At 40.4% G+C, this 22498-nt stretch overlaps 2 protein-coding genes across 6 annotated transcripts in view; one reads left to right on the top strand and one right to left on the bottom strand.

The window, feature by feature from the left end:
* Positions 1–22498, top strand: part of LOC141904926 (THO complex subunit 2-like) — a 55811-nt gene that overhangs the window by 7492 nt on the left and 25821 nt on the right. The gene's annotated exons all lie outside the window — the stretch shown is intronic.
* On the bottom strand, positions 1409–20628 carry LOC141904927 (5-hydroxytryptamine receptor 2B-like). Of its 2 annotated transcripts, XM_074793556.1 has the most exons (3): positions 20614–20628; positions 9582–10284; positions 1409–4109 (listed from the first exon to the last, which is right to left on the bottom strand). In XM_074793556.1, the coding sequence occupies exons 2-3, from the start codon at positions 9847–9849 to the stop codon at positions 2869–2871; spliced, it is 1509 nt and encodes a 502-aa protein (XP_074649657.1). In that variant the 5' UTR covers positions 9850–10284; positions 20614–20628; the 3' UTR covers positions 1409–2868. The 2 variants fall into 2 exon arrangements, with proteins under 2 accessions (XP_074649657.1, XP_074649658.1); XM_074793557.1 differs by lacking the exons at positions 9582–10284; positions 20614–20628 and adding an exon at positions 11434–11532.

Here is a 22498-nt window from a genome sequence, read left to right on the forward strand (position 1 = left end):
AAGTGCGTCTAGTTGTTAGATCTCTTGTTCCGGCGATAATGGCAGGAATAATCTATAGCACGTTCGATCAACCACAGTCCCTTATTTAACTGTGACGCCCGCATCATTCACCGAGTCGTACGAAAAACGTTCAAATCCAAATATTAGGGTCCCTGCGGTCAGCGAAAGTGCTGGAAGTTCAGGGAATTTAATAATATCTATTCCAGGTCTTTGAAAGTCATGGAATATCAGCTCTTTAGTAATGATATGTTCATGTTTTCCGGTCGTAATCAAGTATATTTTTAGGCTCGGATATTTTTTCCCCTATGAGTTTCAAAGTCCCAAATTTTGGAAGTCATGGAATTTTGGTGTTCAGTGTCAGGAAATAACGCAAAGTCATTTGGTAAATTATTTATCGGCTGAACCCTGCGAACGTCGCCGTTACGCGACTTCAATTATTGCCTCTTTAATTTCTACGTAGGCGTAGATATCTAGTATAATCTTAATCGCTGGGAAGGGCCACCACCACCACCACCGCGATCAAAGAATTCATGAAAGAATCAGTTTTTTCCGATCGAAAGATAGTTGAATGGCAAGCAAGCAGGCGCGAGCTGTAAGCCGGAGATATCAACTCCTTTTCATTAGTTGTTTACTCGATATAAATGATGGAATAGTAGTAGAGGCACGTCGTGAATTAATAACCACCGACCGTCTGCCCGACCCCCGAGTGATAATCCTTTCTCTCTCATTTCGCTGTTGCATTAATAAACGGCTAATAGTTTTATGTGATCGTCTTTGATCTTGCCTTAGGGACCGAGTCGGGCAACATCGCGTGGCGTCGATACAATATCTTCATTCATCAATTTGTATTGGTCAGTCAGGAATGAGTGCGCAATGTATTGATTTTACTATTACATTGGATTTGCGGAAATTGTCATGTTGCGTTTCATCGAATCTGCGGCTATCTAATCCTCGACCGCAGCATAAATCGATCGGATGAATAACATCTCGGAAGAAGCCCCCAAACCCCTCGGGCACGTTGTAGCTTGTGCTTGACCTTTTTATATCGATGACATTGGCAGCGGTGAATCAATTACGGGGATGAGATTGGCGTGACAAATGTGGAAAATTCTCGAAGTTGAAAAATAGCGGAAAAACCTTTACATTTACAAAAATGTGCGAGATTTTGATTGCACTTTTCTGCAGAATGTTTTATAGGCGATGCCTTCGCTTCTTGTCATCACAGCATTATTCAGCGAGAAACTAGGCAACAGTTTTGCGCCGTTTGTCACAGTTCAAAATGTGAAAATTGCACGATGCACCGATTTCACCCTCGCAATTATTATATATGAAGCAATTATTCACTGAATATGAAAAAGTAAATTCATCTTTTATTACTGAATGTTATATAGTATTTATTTTCATACACAAACACGACGTTTTTTTCATTTATAACTCTTCGGCTGCTTTGTTTCTCCTCGATGTACAAAGGAAATGATGATCAGCGCCCGGCGAGCGCGTTCCGCGTACATTGTTATCGGTGAATCGTCGTTATATCACAAGTGGTGACTTCGTTCACCGGCGTAAATACAGTCGTTATTCGAATCATGAAAAATACTTACATATAAAGCAAAAAATACCTGATTACAAACACGTATTTGTGAAACGGTCCTTCTATTTAGGATCCGACGACGTACATCCCAGCTTACGTTATGAAAAGCTATCGAACCTAATTACGCTATATTTCATATTGGTATTTTCTGTCACAAATGCGGAACGATCGGAATAAAGCAGGGTTCAACGATAGGACAAATGCAATAAAAATAGAATGCCGCTTATTTTTTCTTTAATTACGGATAAAAAGATTCACATAATTATGGCAATATAATCATGCTTAATAAGCTCGTAATTTAAGTGGTTTTTCTATCGGCAGTCAGCGCACATGTTCAGTGGATCGTACAAAATCTGTGCAATGGCTGCGTTTGAAGGGCTTCATTTCATTACAAATAATACATTAATACATCTATATAGATTTATATGATATTATATTTAATATGTCGTACCGATGATATTACGGTGTCTCATGAATTCGTGCTTTCTATTTCCCGAGGAGATATAGAGTCGTTCGATGTAAATTATATTTCAGTTGATTCGATTAATTCCCTTTTTGTCATGGATTAGTAGAATCTTTTTCTAGAAATTTCTCCGAGCCGGGCGTATGCGTTCTACTTTCTGGGTTGCATGTTCTACGCTGCTCTTATCACCGCTGACAATTGCGTCTCACTATTGACCAGTTGCGACGGATCACTTCACCTCACGAGCTATATCGTATTTTTTTCTACATCATATATATTAGTTTTTCTGTTGATCACCTGCTGAAAGTATGGATTAGTATTAGCAGCTGGATTTGTGGTGGTAGTCATGGTATAACTACTTGCATCAGCTTTAATCACAACTTATATACGATTTATAGTTGGTAGGATGTTATCAGATCTCAGATTTTAACTACCGGTAGTTTCATGTTAAGGCGTTTGTCAGATTTCAATAAGTCGTCCCATGATTGATGGTGTATAAATTTATTCTCAAGGTTTTTCGACGAAACCGCGACATCAAGAGAAACGAAATTCGAATTGAAAAACTGAGATCCCATCGGTCTACGTCAGTCATTGGAAAGATTTCCTCGAATTTTTGGAAAAATAAATAATGTTACCCAACATTCGGAAAATTAAAACCCGCTTTGTACCTATTGTTCGTATAGTGCGACAAATCTAGAAGTTTTTCTGCAAAATAATCACTTTTTAATCGAAATATTTCGTGGAAGTAAGAAATATTCCTACGAATTATTTCGACGACTAACGCAACGTTTTTTTAAAGCCTATTATCACAAGTTTAGACCAAAGTCACTGCGGACCGATGGCGATATCGACAACGCATCAGATTCTGAAAAGCCTTTCGGAAATCCGGGTTGAAAATACGATAGATGATCGGATTGACCATCGAGCCCGTGTAACCTAACCACTCGAACGCCGTAATCATCTGAGGGGTGATATACACCTGACACGACTCGCACACGCCACCTATAACGTACGTCGAGAAAAACGGCAAATAGAAAACGACGAAGACGACGAACAGAATGCCGAGTATGTGAACAGCTCGGCGTCCTTTGTGCACGGATTCCTGAGCGGTGCGGCGCACGCTCGAACGAGTCGAACTCATCTCGTGTCCGGTCGAATCGGACGGCACGCGTTTGATGATCAGTTTCACCTTACTGCTACGATGCGGGTTCAACGCGTCGGTTCCGTTGCTGCTCGTGCGCGTGATTCGCGCGCGTTTGAATCGGTCGTTCTTCACCGATCCGTGACTCGAACTGCGACTGTTGCGACTAGTCGTCGAACTGCGGCTGATTTTTCTCTCTTTACTGTTGTTTATTTGTTGTTGTTGTTGTTGTTGTAGCGATTGTTGACGGTAGATCGACTGATGTTGATAAACGGTGGTCGTTTTCGTCGAGTCGTACGACGAGGACGTCAACAACGGTCGCGTTTCGTGAACGTTCGTGCGGCCGTTCGCGACGAGCAGTTGAGTATCTTTCTCCGGCGACGACGCGCCGCAGCTCAGCTGTCTTTGGATAATACTAATTTGCGAATTGCGATGCTGGCAGGGGGAGCCGCCGGACGATACGAGCGACAGTTCGTTCTCGGACGATTCCGACAGCTCTTTCATTTGTTTCGACGGCGACACGAACGCGAGTTTCGTCTGTTTTTTCAGCGTGATGATCGTCAGTATGTACGTTACTAACATAATGAACAACGGGAGGTAGAACGATATGACGGTCGCCGAAACGATGAACGTCGTGTTCGTCGGGCCGCAGCCTTTATACGATCGGATCGGCTTCTCGAACACTAACGTCGATATGAACAGCGGTCCGGCGATGCACAACGCGAGCACCCACACCAGGCAGATTTTCAACGCGATGTAACATTTTCGCTTCGACTGCCGGTATTTGATCGGGTCTTTCAGCGCGAAATACCGGTCGATCGATATCGTGCACAAGTGTATGATCGTCGACGATGTGAATAACACGTCGAGGCTGTACCAACCGAGGCAGACGATTCTATCTACTGGTAAACGACCTACAGAAAATATATACAAAATCATACGCGTTAGAATTCGTGAAAATAGAATAAATGATTTCTTGAAAAATAACACAGATATATTGCTTAATATCGTCGACGATGAATAATCGATGATATAAATTGTATGATACGAAGGATCAATAAGAATGAATAAATTTTGGGTATTTGAATATCGATTATTGAATTGAATTTACTGGCAACCAGTCCAGCACCGATATATTGATTACGTAGTGCGAATCCTCAAAAAATAATTATTGAAATATATAAAAAATTAAATAGGAGTTATGAAATATTTTAAATTACGAAAATTAGAATTTCGCAATTCACAATTGTAATTGCTATTTTGAAACGCCAATATTGATGCACATCGACTCACATAGAACTCCTTAAATAACGCATAATAGGTATCAATGGGCAAAGACATTTTTGTACAGTTGTTACGGTGTCAACTCCCATGTGTGGGAAAACAACCTAAAGATACCCATATTATTTGAATACCGGGCAACATTTCTCGGGCATCGGTGCTGAAAAAATTGCATCTGTTTTTAGTATGTACTCTTATCAAATGTTCACCTTATGAAGTGATGTCTAGTGTCATTAATAGTGTTCCTGTAGTGTTAGAGTATCAGATATCGGAAACGTAATCAATTCATCAGTCCGACTGTGGTATATACAGCCCCTCTCACAGACCCTGTATTAGTTTTTATTGTATTGAAGAATTGTCGGGTATTGTTTTTCCTTGAAAACAAATGTTTCGCATCGATGTTTTGGAATGACCCTTTTGACCATCTGTTGATCGCATGCGTTTTATGAGTTGGCATGTGTCCGATTAGCGGGCGAATGTTTCTCATATCATCGCCGGATGTTGCGTCTGTTGCTATTGATGGCGAGCACGAGAGAGAGAGACAACCTGTCATCGGTTACCTTCAGCCGCGGCGGCACGCAGGCAGGCAGGCGGCAGAGATTGCCTCCTCTTCGCCGATGGTGCTCCGTGTCATCATCGATTCCTGGCGCGCGATGCTGATGTTCGCTCGTTTAAAGGCCGGCGAAAAGGAATCCATTCAGAACAAATTTGTGTTCATAAATGTTGAATGGCGAGTGCGTGTTTGATCTCGTATGGAGCGGTATTGACGATCTTTTATTGGCCGTGATGAATATCAACATCTCTTCCCGAGGTTGAGGCGAAACCGACCAATCCTGTCGGAATGTGTGCACCGTAGATAAATGTGTTTTTTGTTTATGGAAACGCGATAGTCTTCAAGGCGATAATAGACCGCTTTTCTAGCGTTCAGCGCCATTATCTGTAAGCACCACAGGAGAAATTCCGTATACTGAATCATGCCGCATTGATCGGCGCTCTCTTATTCCTTGATCTGTCTTATGGAATTAATGGTCGAATCGCCAGTTGAATTCCTCCCACTTCTCGTCGTGAAAGCATCAAAAAGTCTTCTTGTTCAAAAAGTAGATTCAATATATGACGAGGGTATATCGCATGTGTCAAATGTAAAGCCGAGAATAAAGTATAATCAAATAGAAGTAATACGTGATAATGCTGCGCTCGAAATGTTCAGATATTTCAGGCTTCACAATTTCTTTTCTCTCTTTATCAGATCGTTTTTTAAAGACACTGGCAAAATGTCACGAAGTAACACATAAAATGCGCGCGGTGTAAGATTTCTTCATGTTTCGACGGATGAAAACCTGACTGCCGTCTGCGTTCGAGTTTCATCGGATCATCTCATAATACATGTACGCAGCCTACTCAGACATGAGTTAGATCATCAAAGATTGTCAGTTCTCGAGAGAAGAGCAGTTCGTAGAAAACTCAAGGTTGAAGTTATAATCATCAGACGCATTTCTCGTTTTGTGATCTTCATTTTGATTAAGCGGAGAAGTGGCGTCGTCTTTTTTTTTTCTCGGAAAGTCGGTCAATCTCGTCATCTCGTCCACAGCAACACGAAACAAGAAACAGAAACGCTGCTAGTTCCTGACATTGTTCCGAAACGTGAAATACGGTTTACTGAAATATTGTTTCATGTTTTGGACCGTTTTGACATACAGTCGTCACGAGAAAGAGCCTAAAAGTATTTCTGTTCCGTGTTGTAAGTCGCGCTGCCTACACTAGGCTTTTATCTTGGAGCTTTAATCATGTATCTACATTGAGCGTTGACGATGATGATGATGATGATGAAATATGCAGCTGATGATGATGAAATATGCGTCCGGATGGATTTGGTTTAGCGGTGTAAAGTTTCAGTACTTATCTTGTTAACGGTCATCGTACATTCGCGTCACATGTCCACTTCCTCTCTTTACCCCCCCCCCCCGCGACTGCCGCGCTTGTTTAATTGATGTCTTTTTCGTCGAGACATCAAAGAACAGTGGGGGATAATCGAGTTTTCACGTTGCCTCCGACGCTCGCCGGACCGACTCCGCAACCGTCGTTTTCTTGGAATCGTCGTTTGCGTCGCCGGACAAAAAAGTGCATCATTAATTAACCGTATTCGTTACGTTTTTTTAGTTCAATAAGGTTAAATGAACGCGCGCTCGGTCGGTCCACGTATAGTTGGTGAAAATGTCTTAGATTTTTCAGACAGCCAGAATTTGATCGGCGGATGAACCGAGATATGTCTAGGCCCTTAAAACTAACAAGTTGAACACCAGGTAAAAAGATGTGCGTAATATAGAGTCTGGAATGGATTGTTCATCTCGGAATTTAACATACCAGACTGACTGATACAACGAGAATTTGCTGAGAATTTACTGATTCGCTCGGTCAAGTGAAATATGAAACACCTCAATACATCGTGGAACTGAATCCATACGCATGTCGATCTCAGGAAATATGATGTTTTTTTTTTTTAATAATTTGGTTGTGTCTACTTCAACACAGCGTGTTAATCTGAAACCAATTAGTGATAGACTGCGCGCACACGCGTGTGTGTGATCGAACTGTTGTGCTTTTCAGAACAAAGTCGATCAATAGGTTTTTTCAGGACGTTTATATTATATGTATCTCCACATACATACAGAACTTGTTTGAATGCGTGAAAATGATGTCTACGAGTTCGCATTATCCTTGGAGTGATTACTCCAAGCATTATCGGACTAGAAACATAGACCAGAAGCTGTCTGTCGTAACGGCGCTAGGAAGGGGCACCTTAAAATAAAGTGAACATGAGCTGAAATGTCCTGCGACGATTTGTTTTCGGATGATTTCTCTTATACAAGATTGGCATTCGTATGTTGTCAGTTAGTCGCCAGGTGGCGGTGTTTTTCTCTTATGTTCGGATTTTTTTCCTTAAATTCTCCAGGCGCGCTTCTAAAGCAACAACCTGGAAGAGAGCTGACTGCTTACAGTGTATGGGCAACACTTCAGGCCGTGGTCCCGTCATGTGGTCATATGAATCAGGTTAAGCCTTGCTTAAGCCGGATCCAAATTGTGTAAAGCCGAAACAAACTAAAGAGCATTAGATTGAAAAGATGGAAATGGTTGAGATAGAGTTATAGAATTCAGGCGGGAATGGATTGTTTCTAACCATCTTCGTCGATTTTGTCTCTATAGTTTTTCGATTTCATTTTTAGTTTAAAACGCGAACAACTATTGATGTTGTCGGGGGGGGGGGGGGGGGGGGGGCTTATAAATCATTCAACTCTCACCAACATTTTATCTCTCGAGAGATAGAGAGATCACGCCCCGTCTTAAGCGGATAACGTGATGATGTCATTTAACGACGGTGTCGAATTTCAGATTATTTCTCTTTGAAAGCGCGTGAGTTTCTCTTCTCATCGGCGCCGAGTTTTCTCTCAAATTTCAGAAACAATCAATTCATGATCAAACGCGACGAGCAGCCGCGTGCGGTCGATAGTTTCGCTCTTCGGTTTTTACGCGCCCGTGTTTCGGTTGCATTCGACGGGAAATTCATTTCGATATTCGAATGATAGCCTTGATATTTAGTCGGTATTGAGGCGTGATTGATTTCTAGTCACTGGTTAAACATCAACTCGAATACACGGCGCGAAAAAAAAGAATTTATGCAGATTTAGGGCTGATCATAGAATTGTGTTGAGAGTAAGTGGATTATGAAGCCTTGTATTGAAATATCAGCTGCATTCACAGATTGCATTATTTAGAATATTTTAAATCCGTATTTAGAACGGACCAAGCGTTTTTACACTGGTATTGGCCCTGTTCCATTTTAAAACCAGACCTAAAAGAACAATCGAGGAGTGTTCTAAATTTTACTAACACCATTTCTGAGAATGAATAGAAACTTTTCTTTTAATTGTCTGTCAATCACGTCGTTGAGTCTAGTCGTTGAGTCAAGCCATGGAATACGTGGTCTAGCTGGACCAGTGATAACATGTATGAATGCACAGCATTGATTTGGTCCTTTTTAAATGGGTACATTATAACAGACTTTTAGTGATAGTGTGAGGATGCCAAATTCTGAGGATTGTAAAAAAATATAGGGCTCGACGAAAGCTGCTTAAGTACATCATTATAAGATGAAATGTTTTTCATCTGTCGGACGTCAAAAAATCCTGAAGCGACGACGAATATAAGAAGAAATGTGTCTGGCTCTCTGAGAAAAAAAAACCGCGCCGAGAACGACGACGAGGATTGAGGCGCGTCGCGAGTGAATGACTTGTCTTTGTGCAACCTGTGTGATGAACTATAATTTCATTAGCGGAAACCGTATAAATCTCTTACTGGTCTTTATATGATAATCGTGTATCGGCTTCGGCTCGAAATGTCATCGAACGCCTTTCGTAGATTTTCATTTATAAACTATCAGCAGCCAAGTGGAATTTATGTCGCTCATAAAACGGTCATCAGTGATTGCTAGATTTGGCTGTATGCGCGAAGCAGGTCTCCTGTTGATTTATTTTGCGGCGGTGGGTGGTTGTTTATTTTTGTCAGGCGTGATCGCGCTGTCACCCACCGTCACCCACCGGGGAGATGAGGGTGTTCGTTTGTTAACCGTTGATCAAAGATGGATCCGTTTTTTTGTGCAGTCCCGAGTGGCTGACCGGGGTGATGGTGAAGATAAATCGTTGTCGGACGGCCGCGACTATTTTCTAAATATAGACCACTTTTAACCTTTCGTTTCGTGTGTCTCGTGTCTAGGAAGTATTTGATAAATTGATGAGGTGGATTAGATTACAGTCGCGAAACTGTGGCCTTTAATAATACCGGCGTTTAGATATATCGAATCAGATCGAGATAGTTTTATTGGTGCAATCAAAATGGTTTCATACGTAATATAGATATTTTTCCCGCCCACGTATTCCTCATGTACCGATGACATTTCGGTTTGTTCCGTAGATGAAAATGTCAACGGTTGAAGCGATAAAAAAAGCAAAAGCCGCGATCGCACGAGCGTTTTTTTACCCGGAACGAATTTGATACGGGCCAAATCGTCTCGGCGTGATCACGGCTAAATAGACTAGCCTTCAAGTACCTACCTATCAAAACATTCACGAACGAAAGAGGCATCACCAATATGGCCGACAACATGTCGCTCATCGCTAACGACACTAGGAAATAGTTGAAACGGTTTTGTAACTTTTTCTCATAGCGCACGGCCAAACATACCATAACGTTGCCCCAAACGGTCGTGATAATGATGAGGAACAGCAGTAAAGCCGGCCAGTTGTATTCAATTCGATCTTCGTCGTCGTCGGGTTTTTTCGTCGTATCGTTTACGCTGATGTTGTAGGTTATATTCCACATAATGTCGCATCGGAACTCGGTAATTCGTAATCCCGACGATACATGTGTCCGTGCGTGGGTGCGCGTGAGTCTCCTCGAAACTATCGAACGTACTTTACCAGCGGCGACGATAATCCGAAAATATCGCGATCTTCACGTCGTTCGATGATTATAGATAATCCGCGCATCGCGTAATCCACTTGGCTTCCGTTACGAAAAAAATCCTTACTCGTATCGAGTATCGACCGGTTTAAACGACGCGATTAATCCAGATATTTCGGTAATTTCGACGGATTATTTCGCTAGCTGTTGTTGTTATACGAGCTAGCATCGGCGTTGACTTGTTTTTCTTTCGACCCGACAAAGTCCGTCTGTCATATCGGCGGTACGGATTCTTGAGGAGCGGCGGTATGTATTCTTGAGGAGCGTATCACGTCTCACCGTGTTATGAAATGGCTGCAAATAGAACATATTCACATCATATGTCAATTATGTATGAAAGATAGCCATCGTCATGTAAATGCGACTTGTTTTCTGACACGGGGGTCTGGTTGCTCGGCCCTGGATGGTTATTAGGTACGGAATAATGTTTAAACAATGATTCCGTTTCTGTTATATCGTCGTCGAGGTACTGTTGTTATTCATCTCGTCGTCTAACTGTTTTTAAGGTTGCCTTACGAAGATTCGATAAAAGTTGATTACTTTGAGATTCTAGTTTCAGCTGTCGCGAATACCTAGCTCATCTAATTCCAACACATCGACAATACTTACTTTTATCAGAAGGTTTAATTTTCTATCTACATACACGAAACTATAGCCGCGATCGCGCGGGCATTTTTGGCACGGGCCAAATCATCGCTGTGTGATCGCGGCTCGTCGGTATTCTCCGAACCAGACCACTCGGTGTAGTTTGCGGCACAGCCTTATTGAACTTATTGAACTAATGCAAATGGCAGTTGGCACCTATTTTCAATGCCGTCGATTATTATTACTGTAAATCCATCAGCTTAATTAGATCTAAGTCTAGACTGTTATCCACCGTATGCGACTGTAGTACACGGTACTAACAGACTGATGGATTCGTTGAATTAGTGTCATTTGGAAGTGTGTGTCCTGGCCGCCTTAATTTGATCAGACTGTGATTTGTTAAGTGTTTGCTCTGGTGCACAGACGTCGTCGTCGTCGTTGTCGTCTTCAGTGGGACTTGCAGAGCGATGAATCGATTTTTTTCGAAGATGCAGCCAATTTGAGCGTCTTTGACAGTATACTGTTTGATATATAGTTTGTTTAATGTGTGCTACCAGTCTATTACCTCCAAACTCTTCCGACATATACTGCACAAAATGACAGAATATCTACAAGATAGGCAGTAAAACATGACCATTCATCTTCAACACGGCTTCATCTACTTGTCTGATGTGTTGAGTCTATCCGTGTTTACTCAAGTATAAATTAATTTTCATATTTCTCTTGAAAATGATACCGTTTCTGATTAAAATGCGTTTGTATAATGAATAGTTTTAACTGATGGCATTTTTTCCTGTAAGTGTTTTGTTATAGGCAAAATAGTGAATAAAACCATATTATCAGTAATTTTTAGCTTACGCTTTAATGCCAGGTTTAAGGCTTCGACTTCTCTATCTCCCATAAAGGCAGACTAAATACTTCAATTTGTAGGACTGCTTGTTAGCGGATAGATTGGATGGGAACTAAATGTATTGAATTCTCGTGCGTGATACACGACAATACATGGAAATACCACGAAGTGCCCTTTTAGCCTTCATTCAGTTTTCCATAAGGCTGGTCGTTATAACTGAGCGTGTCTTTTATAACGGAATCGTTCTAAACTGACCACGATATGATAATTGTTCTTAGAAATATGGAATCATTTGAAATGTTACGCACTATTTCACTGACTCATGGACTTATGTATACATGAAGCAGTTTCTCACCGGGGCCCTGGTACCCTAACTATCTATGTTCATGATGTTTTCACTTGCGCAACATGGTGCCCAGTGTCGTAGCCAACAGCGAATTTACAGCAGTTCAGTGCTGATATGTCAATTTATATATATATATATCTCGATTCTGCTCAACATATTTGACTTATATTCAGTTATCTGAAACGGGAAGGCGGGAAACATCTTAAATACAGAAAGACTGTAACTTTCAACCTTTTTCTTCTAATTTATTAGAAGAAAAAACTATCACGACGAGCTAGTTCCTGTCACGATTCTCGGTACGTGAATCAGAACTGAATCGTCGACACCGATGTCGATTCCGATTTTGAATGCTTGTTTAGAAATTAACAATAGAAAATCGATTTGTATATCGGTTACTGGTTTTCTTTTCTAATGACTAATTTCTTCTCATTCGAATCTCTGTGTGTGCCGTTCATGCTGTTCAGCGTTGTTGGGTTTAAGAGTAAGCCTATCAGAACTGAAGATCAGATGAAATGGCCGTGATCGCGCGAGCGTTTTTGTCCCGGGCTCTCCTCTTAACAGACTTCACCCGTTAAAACGCTTGTTCCGTTCTGATTGGAACGCACGTTCTAAATAATCGGCAGATTTGATACAGATCTTATTATACTATCCAGATACACCCGAGAGAGCGTTCAATTTCATCATCATTCCTCGATTCAGTTATCAGTGTTCATTAGAATATCTTATTCAAAGTTGAATATAACAATTGATTGCGTTGTCTTAAGCGGAGTAAACCCCGATCAATATCACCTGGGGGGCTGAACTTAATCTAAAACATGCCTTTTGAAGTTTATAGTAAATTTTGGGCGTAGTTCATCGACGACGACGATCATCGGATGAACGATATGTAAATTGCCGACGGCGCTGGTCAATGGATCGCCTGATTTATTTATCAATCAACGCGATCGGATCGTCGTCGATCGTCGTTTTATTGGACGCCGAAAAAACACAAACGCCACGAATCAATCAATCATCACGAGTGAAGGATCGGTTTCTGACAGTTATTCATTAATGATGATATATATATATATATATATATATATATATATATATATATATATATATATATATATATATATATATATATATACGTATATGTATGCGCATATCGATAGTATATTGTCGGTAATATTATAGAATTTATTGATCAGTTTGGCGTAGATTTCTTCTTTCTAATGTTTCTCATTTTACTGCGAACCCGGTCGGTCGTTACAGTTAATGAGTATACACTCGTTCGTCGCCCTCGAATACACCTTTCCTAACCGATTTATCTATGAGTAGTAATTGGTTTTACTAGTCGCGGGTATATGCTTACACCAATCTCTCTCTCTCTCCGGTCATTTAACTCCGTAGAACGCTTGTATGACAATAATGAATTATGTAGATTGCGGTTGTGAGTCAAACTGAGTTATGTCTTTTCGAAGTGAGAAATCCTGTTTCTCTCTTGACAGCGCCGGTCCAGAATGAAAAACGAATCCCTCGGTTTTGGCTGATTGATATCTGTTGACGAAACTTATCAATCAAATATAGCCGCTATGGCAGCCGTTTTGGGATTTTATACGTTGGAACCGGCCTGATTACGTTAACGCAGCCTTGGTTTTGAATACATAATGAATTGCGTAGTTCGTGTTATCGACAAAACTTGAATATAGCTGCCATGGCATACCAGGCTTGTGAGCGGCCTGATTGTGTGACTGCAGCCCTGGTCTCGAATGAAAAATATACAGACCAAACTTATCAATGAGATTAAGCTGCCATGGTAGCCATATTGGGTTTTGATGCCAGAAGTGTGATACAGTAAACAACTTATAACATCTGAATGACGCGGTCTCACTTCACACTGGAAGAAAATCTAATGGGTTTATTATCGGTCCGACTTTTCTCGCCCGGTTTTCGACGGTGCTTTTCGTCAGTTCTTGATGTAAACTAATATCGCCTGTATTTTTCCCATTACCGTAATTACATCCTTGGTTCAAATAAGGGTCTGGTGTTCGTCATTTCAGAACATGCTACATTCCAGGTAACGGTGAACAACGAGTAATATCTGTTTTTCAAATCTAGTCGTCATCTAATGGAAATTTCAATTCAGCTTGTATTCTGATGTTTGCGGTTTGACGGAATATGTAAAGCTGTCGTTTAATAGTTTGATGGCATAATGAAACAAACCGAAAAAAAAAATACTCAACTGGTCGACTGATATTATTATTAGTATTTCAGAGTTAATCAGCGAAACTCAGTTGATGATTTAACAGTTTATTCTGACAGTTTCTTCGAAGTTTTGACTGAAATTCATCATCAGAGAAACAAAAATAACATAATCGTGATAAACAGTATTTTTAAGATGTAGAGTTCCTGTCCATAACCTTCCTTAGTAGACGACCGGACAGATAGATAATGATTAATGGCGAAGTTTAGATAAAACTTCAAAGTCGGAATAGATTGTGAAATCGTCAACTATTGGATTTGCTCATTAACTAACAAAAAATACTGAACAGCGTAAATGAGTTTTGAGTAATTTTCACACGTGGTGTTTGATTGGATCGCGCGACGCGTGATTGATCGAACAAAGGTCACGAAATTACATGTTATCTCGCTTCAGGGTTGCATCGAAGTAATCAATACGATGTCCAGTCTTGTGGATACTTTTCGCCGCCGTGATTTATTTATCTACGCGATATACGATGATAGGAAAAACGACGACGATGCCTGACCGACGAGACGTTCATCCGCGGGCAAATATCACCGATTCGATGTTCGTCGTTCGTGGCGTAATTTCATCGATACGCGCCGGTTTTATGTCTCCCTTCGTACGCGATACAATAATCATACCTCGCTCGGTATTCAATACGTATCAATCGTATCCGATACCCCAGCAGCGGTCTTTAACCCTTTCAGTGCTGACTAATTAATACCCTATAGTGCTGGAGAAAATTTGAAAATTCTAAAAAATTCCACCCTAGTGTGTTGAACAATGGGAATACCACTATAGTGCGTCTACACCGCAGTGCGGTGTATCGTTAGTTACTAGTATTTCACTATGTTTGACACTTTCTGCCATTTTTCAATAGAGATAATTACAAATTACTAATTACATCAATACACCGCAGTGCGGTGTACTAGCAAAATCCATCACTGATTTATACACCGCACTGCGGTGTAGACGCACTGAAAGGGTTAAATCGTAGCTTTTCAACCATTGTCTTCACCGTCACGGGAGATGTGGCTTTTAGGGCGTGTAAACGTACACGTGATCATTACGTATCTGATATATCCGGAAAATACGAGAAATTGATTGTAGCTTTAAATCCCGGCGCGAATCGGCTCGACGTAACCCCGAAACATCCAACAGATTCCGGTTCATCTGTTCATTATTGAAACGGTAAAACTGTAATTTCGTGTTACGCAGAGATGATGTGGCCCAGGCTAAATTGGCATGGTTCAGGCTTGAGCCAAATTCGACCCATGCCTAATTATAGAGCATGCTTACGTGTAAACCACTCACTCAATCGATACCACACAATAATCAAACAAAGCTAAGTGAGACATTTCCGCAACCAGTTTCATACGCAATAATGTGACCTGTGCTGAAATTTGGCATCAGAATTTGTTGAGTGCGATAAACTCTGAAGATGTGTGGAAGGATTCCATCTGAACAATACCAGTTGTTTAAGTTAGTTGTCGAATAAACACGATAATCCGTGTATACTGTAGATAAATGAAGAAATCCCACACTTCGAATTAAATTATAGGATAAAATTATAGGATAGAATTTATTATTTTGAAACCACAACGTTTCGGCTGTTGACTAACAGCCATCATCAGGTGGAATGTTTATGTTGATGTTGTGGGTTTCTTGTTATGATATAGACCATTGCGTAGGTTTCAAGGGCTTGAAAAACTCTTATGTAAACAGCGTATTTATCGAGGTTCAATATCACATCAGGACTAGTTCGAGAATATGTTTACGAAAATAAAGACAAATCACCTTCGCATAAAAATGTTTTGTATAAAAAGTAATTGATGCATCAGATGCCTCATTGGTTGAGCTATGTTTGGTATTATTGATCGCTGTAATTGGTCAGTTAATGCGTATTATCAATCAATGAATTAGTTTCAGTCTACTGACTAGATGAGGGCTACGTTCAGACTCCAGGGCGCTCTCTCTCTCCTCTCTCTCTCTTGCTCATTCTCCTAGCAACTCTTTAAGTTTTCTTTGATCTCTGGCATCAACACTCGTGAAACGACCAAAAAAATGTCGAAGCACTTTTATGGTGTTTGTGTCGTCGAGCTGAGATAATCTGGGTAAGATTTTTTTTGGTTATCCTGAAGCTAGATAAGTTTTAGGACCAAAATAGTTCTTAAGATTAAAATCAATGAGATTTCACCAGTCGGGAGATGATTTGAAATGAAAAATCAACGTGCAAGTAGAAATTTCTGCGATTCTAGTTTCAGAATTACTTGGTTCAATCATATTCTCACGCAGTGATCAGATACTGTATTTTGAGTAATTTTTGTAATTTGAGTTTAGAAAGCTGGTATCTGCACAGCCACCGAGACTTCTAAAATACTTTCTACTTCAACTGGTGCCGAATGGGTCCATGCTTGTTTTGGCCTGACCCAAAACATTGGTCTAGGTTCTTGCTAAAAGGCACGGTTGTTATATTGGGTGTGGATACTAATTTCTCGAAGTGACCTCACATCGCTTGCCACAGTATCATTCTGATAGCATTTCAGTAACGACTTAGTGATTTCGGTGTTACCACGCTCTCTTATTTCATGCGGGTCTGGTCCGGGTTGAGTTTGACCCGCGCCAAATTCTAATCAGGCTCTTCCTCAAACTATCGATTGAATATCTACAATAAACTGATCGTCGAATCAATAGATAATGAAACGATGCCTGCAGCTGATTTCATTAGGAAATCTTGATTTTTAGATGAAATTCTACGTGAAATACGAGAACATTAGAAATAAACGCTTTTAAACTTTGCGCGAATCGCGGAGAAAAGTCGCGCGACGGACGGAATCGGAATTTCTCGGTTAAGCGCGTGTATTTCGAAATTGAATCGATTCGATTCGTTTAGCGGTAATACGCTTCCGGAATCTCATTGAAATTGCTCGGCGAATTTCGGATACGATTACGATCGAAGATCGACTCGGGAGTTGAGACGTCGTCGCCTCGCCAATCGTTCAGGATACTCGGCGTCCACGGAAAACATGCGATAGATTATTTTTAACGACGGCGAAAACTAATTACTGGTTAAGTTGAAGATAACGATCTTAGAGGTGAATTTTAACGCCTAGATTTTAAAAATTGTTCGAGCGAAATTTTGTGGTCTTTCGAAGTGTCAACGCTCGTTGCTAGAGAGTCGCATGTCCTTTCTCAACTCGAAGGCCACAACTCGATTCATGTGACTGATTATCTTGGTGTCCTCTTATAAGATGGTATACTTCAATGACACTACTAATTAGTTTCCTCGTGCTATCGGGTTTTGTCGCGGACGCCCGGTTCAAGCATCGCCATCGTCGGCATTCATTATTTATAACCGATTTTCGATGAAGTGTCGCAGGAAATAATGTCACTGCTCGATGGAACGTAGTTCTGATAAAGCCGGGTGTTTGAGACCAACAAGTTTTCAAGCGCGGATTCGATTGGTTGACAGTACGAGTCTAAATGAGCTGCAAGTGGGTGAGCGCGGATCAGGTTGATGACGGTAATGATGATGTAACCTGTAGCATCGAGATAAATTCTGCCTAATCTGACTGTATTTGGCGATGCAGTCGAGCGTGGCGTATCTGATGTTTGTTTATATGTTTGTTAACACAACAATGCCTTATCACATCCGAGGCCTTGCGAGCCATTGCAACCTCTTGCCAGCAGGGGTGGATTTAGCGAGGTCAGGAAAAAATCTGAAACTGCCTTCTCATAGTTGATATTAGATATCAATATTCTCATTAGATCTTTAGCGTCAGGCCTCATTATGTCGACATTATGATCAATATCCATCACGAAATGAGTCCTTATTTCTCTCTAAATCCCAACCCTCTGAAATCCTGGATCGGCCCCTGGGTTAGAATACGGGATAAATCGCTATTGAGAGCTAGTGAGACATTGGGTGATGTTGTCATTCGAAGATATCGCGATCGAATGCAAGAGATATCGACGCAACATATTGCCATTTCAATCTAATTTCATCCCTTTTGCCACTCAGTCATATCTCGATTTTAATAAATGTCCCCGCGATGAGCGCGAGCCCGTTTTTCTAAATGACATTACGTATTTCGGAGCTATCGCGTCGTCTGATGAACTCGTCGTACCGAAGTCTCGAGTGTGATCTTCGTCGAAGTTTTCGGCGAAAAGCGGGAGAAACAATTTCCTCTCGTAGACAATGGTTTCGCCGGGTCTCGGGTTGACGACGACGACGTGATGTCTGCTGCTGCGACAAATCATCGGTTAATTAGTATAAATCAACCTCATCGAAATCTGTGACATATCGCATCTGTGTTTACTGCAGATGAATGCACCAAGAGAACTCCGATCTTTTCATTGTTATAATGAAGAAGTTCCCCTGGTATCAATTTCTCATTGTTTCACGATGTATCGGATAATCACCCGGAAAATGTATAGATTTTCCTGCATACAACGTCTCTGTAGGTGGTGAGCAGATCTCATAATACTTACATTAAAAAACTGTGATTGTAGTTTTTCTCAATTCTGTTTCTTTTTAAGTGAATTGTAATGGTTAAGATGTAAACGTAAACACCTTCCAGCATTTATGTTTATAGAGGTTTATTTTTTCAAAAGTTGATACAGCCTTAATATCAGCTCGACGAATTGTAATTGGTTCCCGCTGAACGTCAACACCCTCAGGCGTTTTGTTTATAGAGGATAAGGTCTATTTCTGTATGGTTCGAATTCAATGAAATAGAAATGAAGTTCATCCGCGGGATGAGCAATTTCAACTATTTTTAACCGAATCACCTTCCATTGATAGTATCGATATCGATCTATATTGTAAAACATGTAAGCAGCAGCAGCGATCGTCGAAACGGCAAAAAGAGATGAAGAGATGCTAGTAGGGTGTGGTGTAATGGATATTTGCGAAGTACGACCTTTCTTTTGATAATTTTTACCTCATTTCGCTCGAGAGATTAAAAGTGAAATGAGATGTTTGAGAACTGGCAGTTGGAGTAATGAGGGTTGGGTTGGAGTAGAAACTTAAAATGAACATAGCTTTCTAAACAGAATATAGCCCAAACCAAACCCGAGTCAAATTTAGCCTAGCTTTCCTAACACAATATAGACCAGACCCAACTAGACCCTAGTCAAATTTAGCCCAGCTTTCCTAACTGAATATAGCCCAGACCAGACCCGACCAAAGCCGAGTCAAATTTAGCCTAGCTTTCCTAACAGAATATAGCCCAGACCGGACCAGACCCGACCATACCGGAGTCGAATTTAGCCTAGCTTTCCTAGCAGAATGTAGCCCAGATCAGACCTGAGTCAAATTTAGCCAGAATATTCACACGCAAATCATTCACTCGATACTAAACAATATTGTGGCAAGAGTAACTTCCAGAACTGTGATGATTCGACCAGTGCTAAAATGTACCACGGGCCTGGTCACGTTATTGGTTTGACCATATTTGGCCCGGGTCGTACAAGCGCAGGCCCAGTTGGCACCTTTGTGAATGTTTGTGCCGGGTCTAATGTGGGGCCAAAAATGCGATTGCGGCTTTGGATGACGTAGTAGAACTTAGAGATTTTTATGCGGTCATGCTGAATTCAGTTATATTCAGTTTCAATATTTCAATATTTGTTGAATTCAGTTTCAGAGATATATGACTGATGATGAATATCTTAATCTTAATTGTTTTCTCTGGCGACGCGGATTTTAGTCGAAACCTCAGAACATACTCATAATCAACCAGATATCGTATCGATTGTGCGATTTTTATCTACGTCCCGAGGAAAACATTCAGCGTATGATTGTGACTAATCGTTACGATCGATATATCATATCAGCTGTTGACAACGTTTTAGAAAGTAACATGAAACGGTTTTTTTCGATTGTTATTTTTTAAATCGTGTTTCGGTGTTTCATCGAATCGCGAGAGGACGCAAATTTCCCCCTGAAATTGACTTTTATTTCGACTGCAATACAAATCGTCCAGCGATGCTAATATTTGGTCGGTCGATATTCTAATTATGGACATAAAGAACCGATTGTTGGCTCCGTATTTACCCGGAGTAAAACCAACCCTGTCATCAGCGTCGAAGTTAAACATTACTTTCCTGCACTTCGCGGCGAAGAACATTCATCGAAATCGATCACTTTGTATCAAAGTACTTTCTTTCACTCTTCCTTATAATATATATTTAATTATATATATATATTTAAAAATGTATATATATATATATACATATATATATATATATATATACATATATATATATCGTTGGATCGCCGAACTCCTGATCAGTTGTAAATACTTCATGGTGATAGAAGTTACCGTTCATGTTATGGTAGCTTAAAGAGCATTCAGATAACGGGGGGGGGGGGGGAGGGCACATTTGGTCAGTAGTTTACCTCATTGGCTCCAGTCTAGAGATATGCCGAAGTACTGCTTGAACCGTAATCAGAATGAACTACTCACCCCTTATTAGACCTTTTCCCTAGTACAAACTCCAATCTCAAAACTCATTTAGTTTACGGTAAACTCGAAACACCTTTAGATTATTATATGAAACAAAGTTAAGTTTCTTTTTTTTTCAATTTGGATCGTTTCAATTTTCTCAACCTACCTTTTCGGGCATATTTTATCCATTTTAACATGAATATATTTGTATCCGCTGCGTATGATCGTAATATTTCCCATTCGTGTTGGCAAAAAAAACGGAATATTTCAACAACTCTAAATTATTCGCGATGCCCTCGCTGAAATCAGAAATAATTCCCTATTCTCGTCTCAATGGGTCGTTGAGAGGGAATGATTTTTTTTAATGAAGGCGATCACTTTTTATGTGTGCTTTGAATTACGTCCAATCGGATTAAGAAACTGCTACTGCGCCGTACTTAATTACTCCTCTTGCCGATTGTCGTCGAGCTGTGAGCTGTCCAGTAGATCACATTCCATTGCCGGCAATCACAATATATGCCGTTAGTTTCATCGGCGAATCAGAACGACTAATACGTAATTTATCCACGTGGAGCAGCACTGAGTCTAGTCCGCGCGGTACGACTACAGGTTCTAATCATCGTAATACTCGCCGTATTTCTTGAAAAATAAGGCGTTAAACAAGGATGTACGATGTCTGCTTTAACGTAATGATTTTAAATAGTTTTTTTTCGAAACGATGACGAATAGTATCTGTTAGACTCGTCGATTGCTGTTCGAGTAGTCTTGTAGTAAATTTACGTGCGACACGCGAGCCGACAACTCGTAACTCGTAGTAGGATTTTACGCTAGATTTTGATGTAATATCAACGCGATGAAATCGTGTTTAGATTAATACACCGCACGATCTGCGTCATTGATTACGTTTTCGAATATTTTTTTGATACGTTAAATGTCAGGCGTTGATAGCGCTATCTCTCATCTTTATGATGTGTTTATCGTATGCGTTTGATGTGATAACTCCCTCGTAGTCGTCATCATGGTGGTCGGAGCTCGGTCTGCTGTTTATATATCGAATTTCGATCGTTCAAAAGTGTACACATGAATAATTTATAAATCGCGATCGAATTTTGAAAATAATTTCTCGCCTGTGAAGCGAGTTCAACTGAAAAGTCAAGGTGATCGCACACTGCTGCCCCTGATTGATAACGATTTTAGAAAAGCAAGAGTGGAAATTGATGTGAAAATTTTCAGAAGTTCTAGCTGAAAATTTTCTATGTTTTTCTACAGAATGTTCTTTTTCTGGTATTACATTTATATCACATTCATATTTATCTTTCACTAGCACTTACTGAAATAGTAGTCACTAGCACTTACTGAAATAGTAGTCACTAGCACTTACTGAAATAGTAGTCACTAGCACTTACTGAAATAGTAGTCACTAGCACTTACTGAAATAGTAGTCACTAGCACTTACTGAAATAGTAGTCACTAGCACTTACTGAAATAGTAGTCACTAGCACTTACTGAAATAGTAGTCACTAGCACTTACTGAAATAGTAGTCACTAACACTTACTGAAATAGTAGTCACTAGCACTTACTGAAATAGTAGTCACTAGCACTTACTGAAATAGTAGTCCCTAGCACTTACTGAAATAGTAGTCACTAGCACTTACTGAAATAGTAGTCACTAGCACTTACTGAAATAGTAGTCACTAGCACTTACTGAAATAGTAGTCACTAGCACTTACTGAAATAGTAGTCACTAGCACTTACTGAAATAGTAGTCACTAGCACTTACTGAAATAGGTGTCACTAGCACTTACTGAAACAGTAGTCACTAGCACTTACTGAAATAGTAGTCACTAGCACTTACTGAAATAGTAGTCACTAGCACTTACTGAAATAGTAGTCACTAGCACTTACTGAAATAGTAGTCACTAGCACTTACTGAAATAGTAGTCACTAGCACTTACTGAAATAGTAGTCACTAGCACTTACTGAAATAGTAGTCACTAGCACTTACTGAAATAGTAGTCACTAGCAGTTACTGAAATAGTAGTCACTAGCA

The sequence above is a fragment of the Tubulanus polymorphus genome, chromosome 5, assembly GCF_964204645.1.
Source record: "Tubulanus polymorphus chromosome 5, tnTubPoly1.2, whole genome shotgun sequence".
In the NCBI taxonomy this organism is placed as follows: Eukaryota; Metazoa; Nemertea; class Palaeonemertea; order Tubulaniformes; family Tubulanidae; genus Tubulanus; species Tubulanus polymorphus.

What these genes read in the sequence shown, in the direction of transcription:
- LOC141904927 (XM_074793556.1), bottom strand. Translation starts at nt 9,849, where the DNA reads ATGTGGAATATAACCTACAACATCAGCGTAAACGATACGACGAAAAAA. An exon ending in GTTCGTGAATGTTTTGATAG is followed by an intron (nt 4,110 to 9,581) that starts GTAGGTACTTGA and finishes TATTTTCTGTAG; the next exon opens with GTCGTTTACCAGTAGATAGA.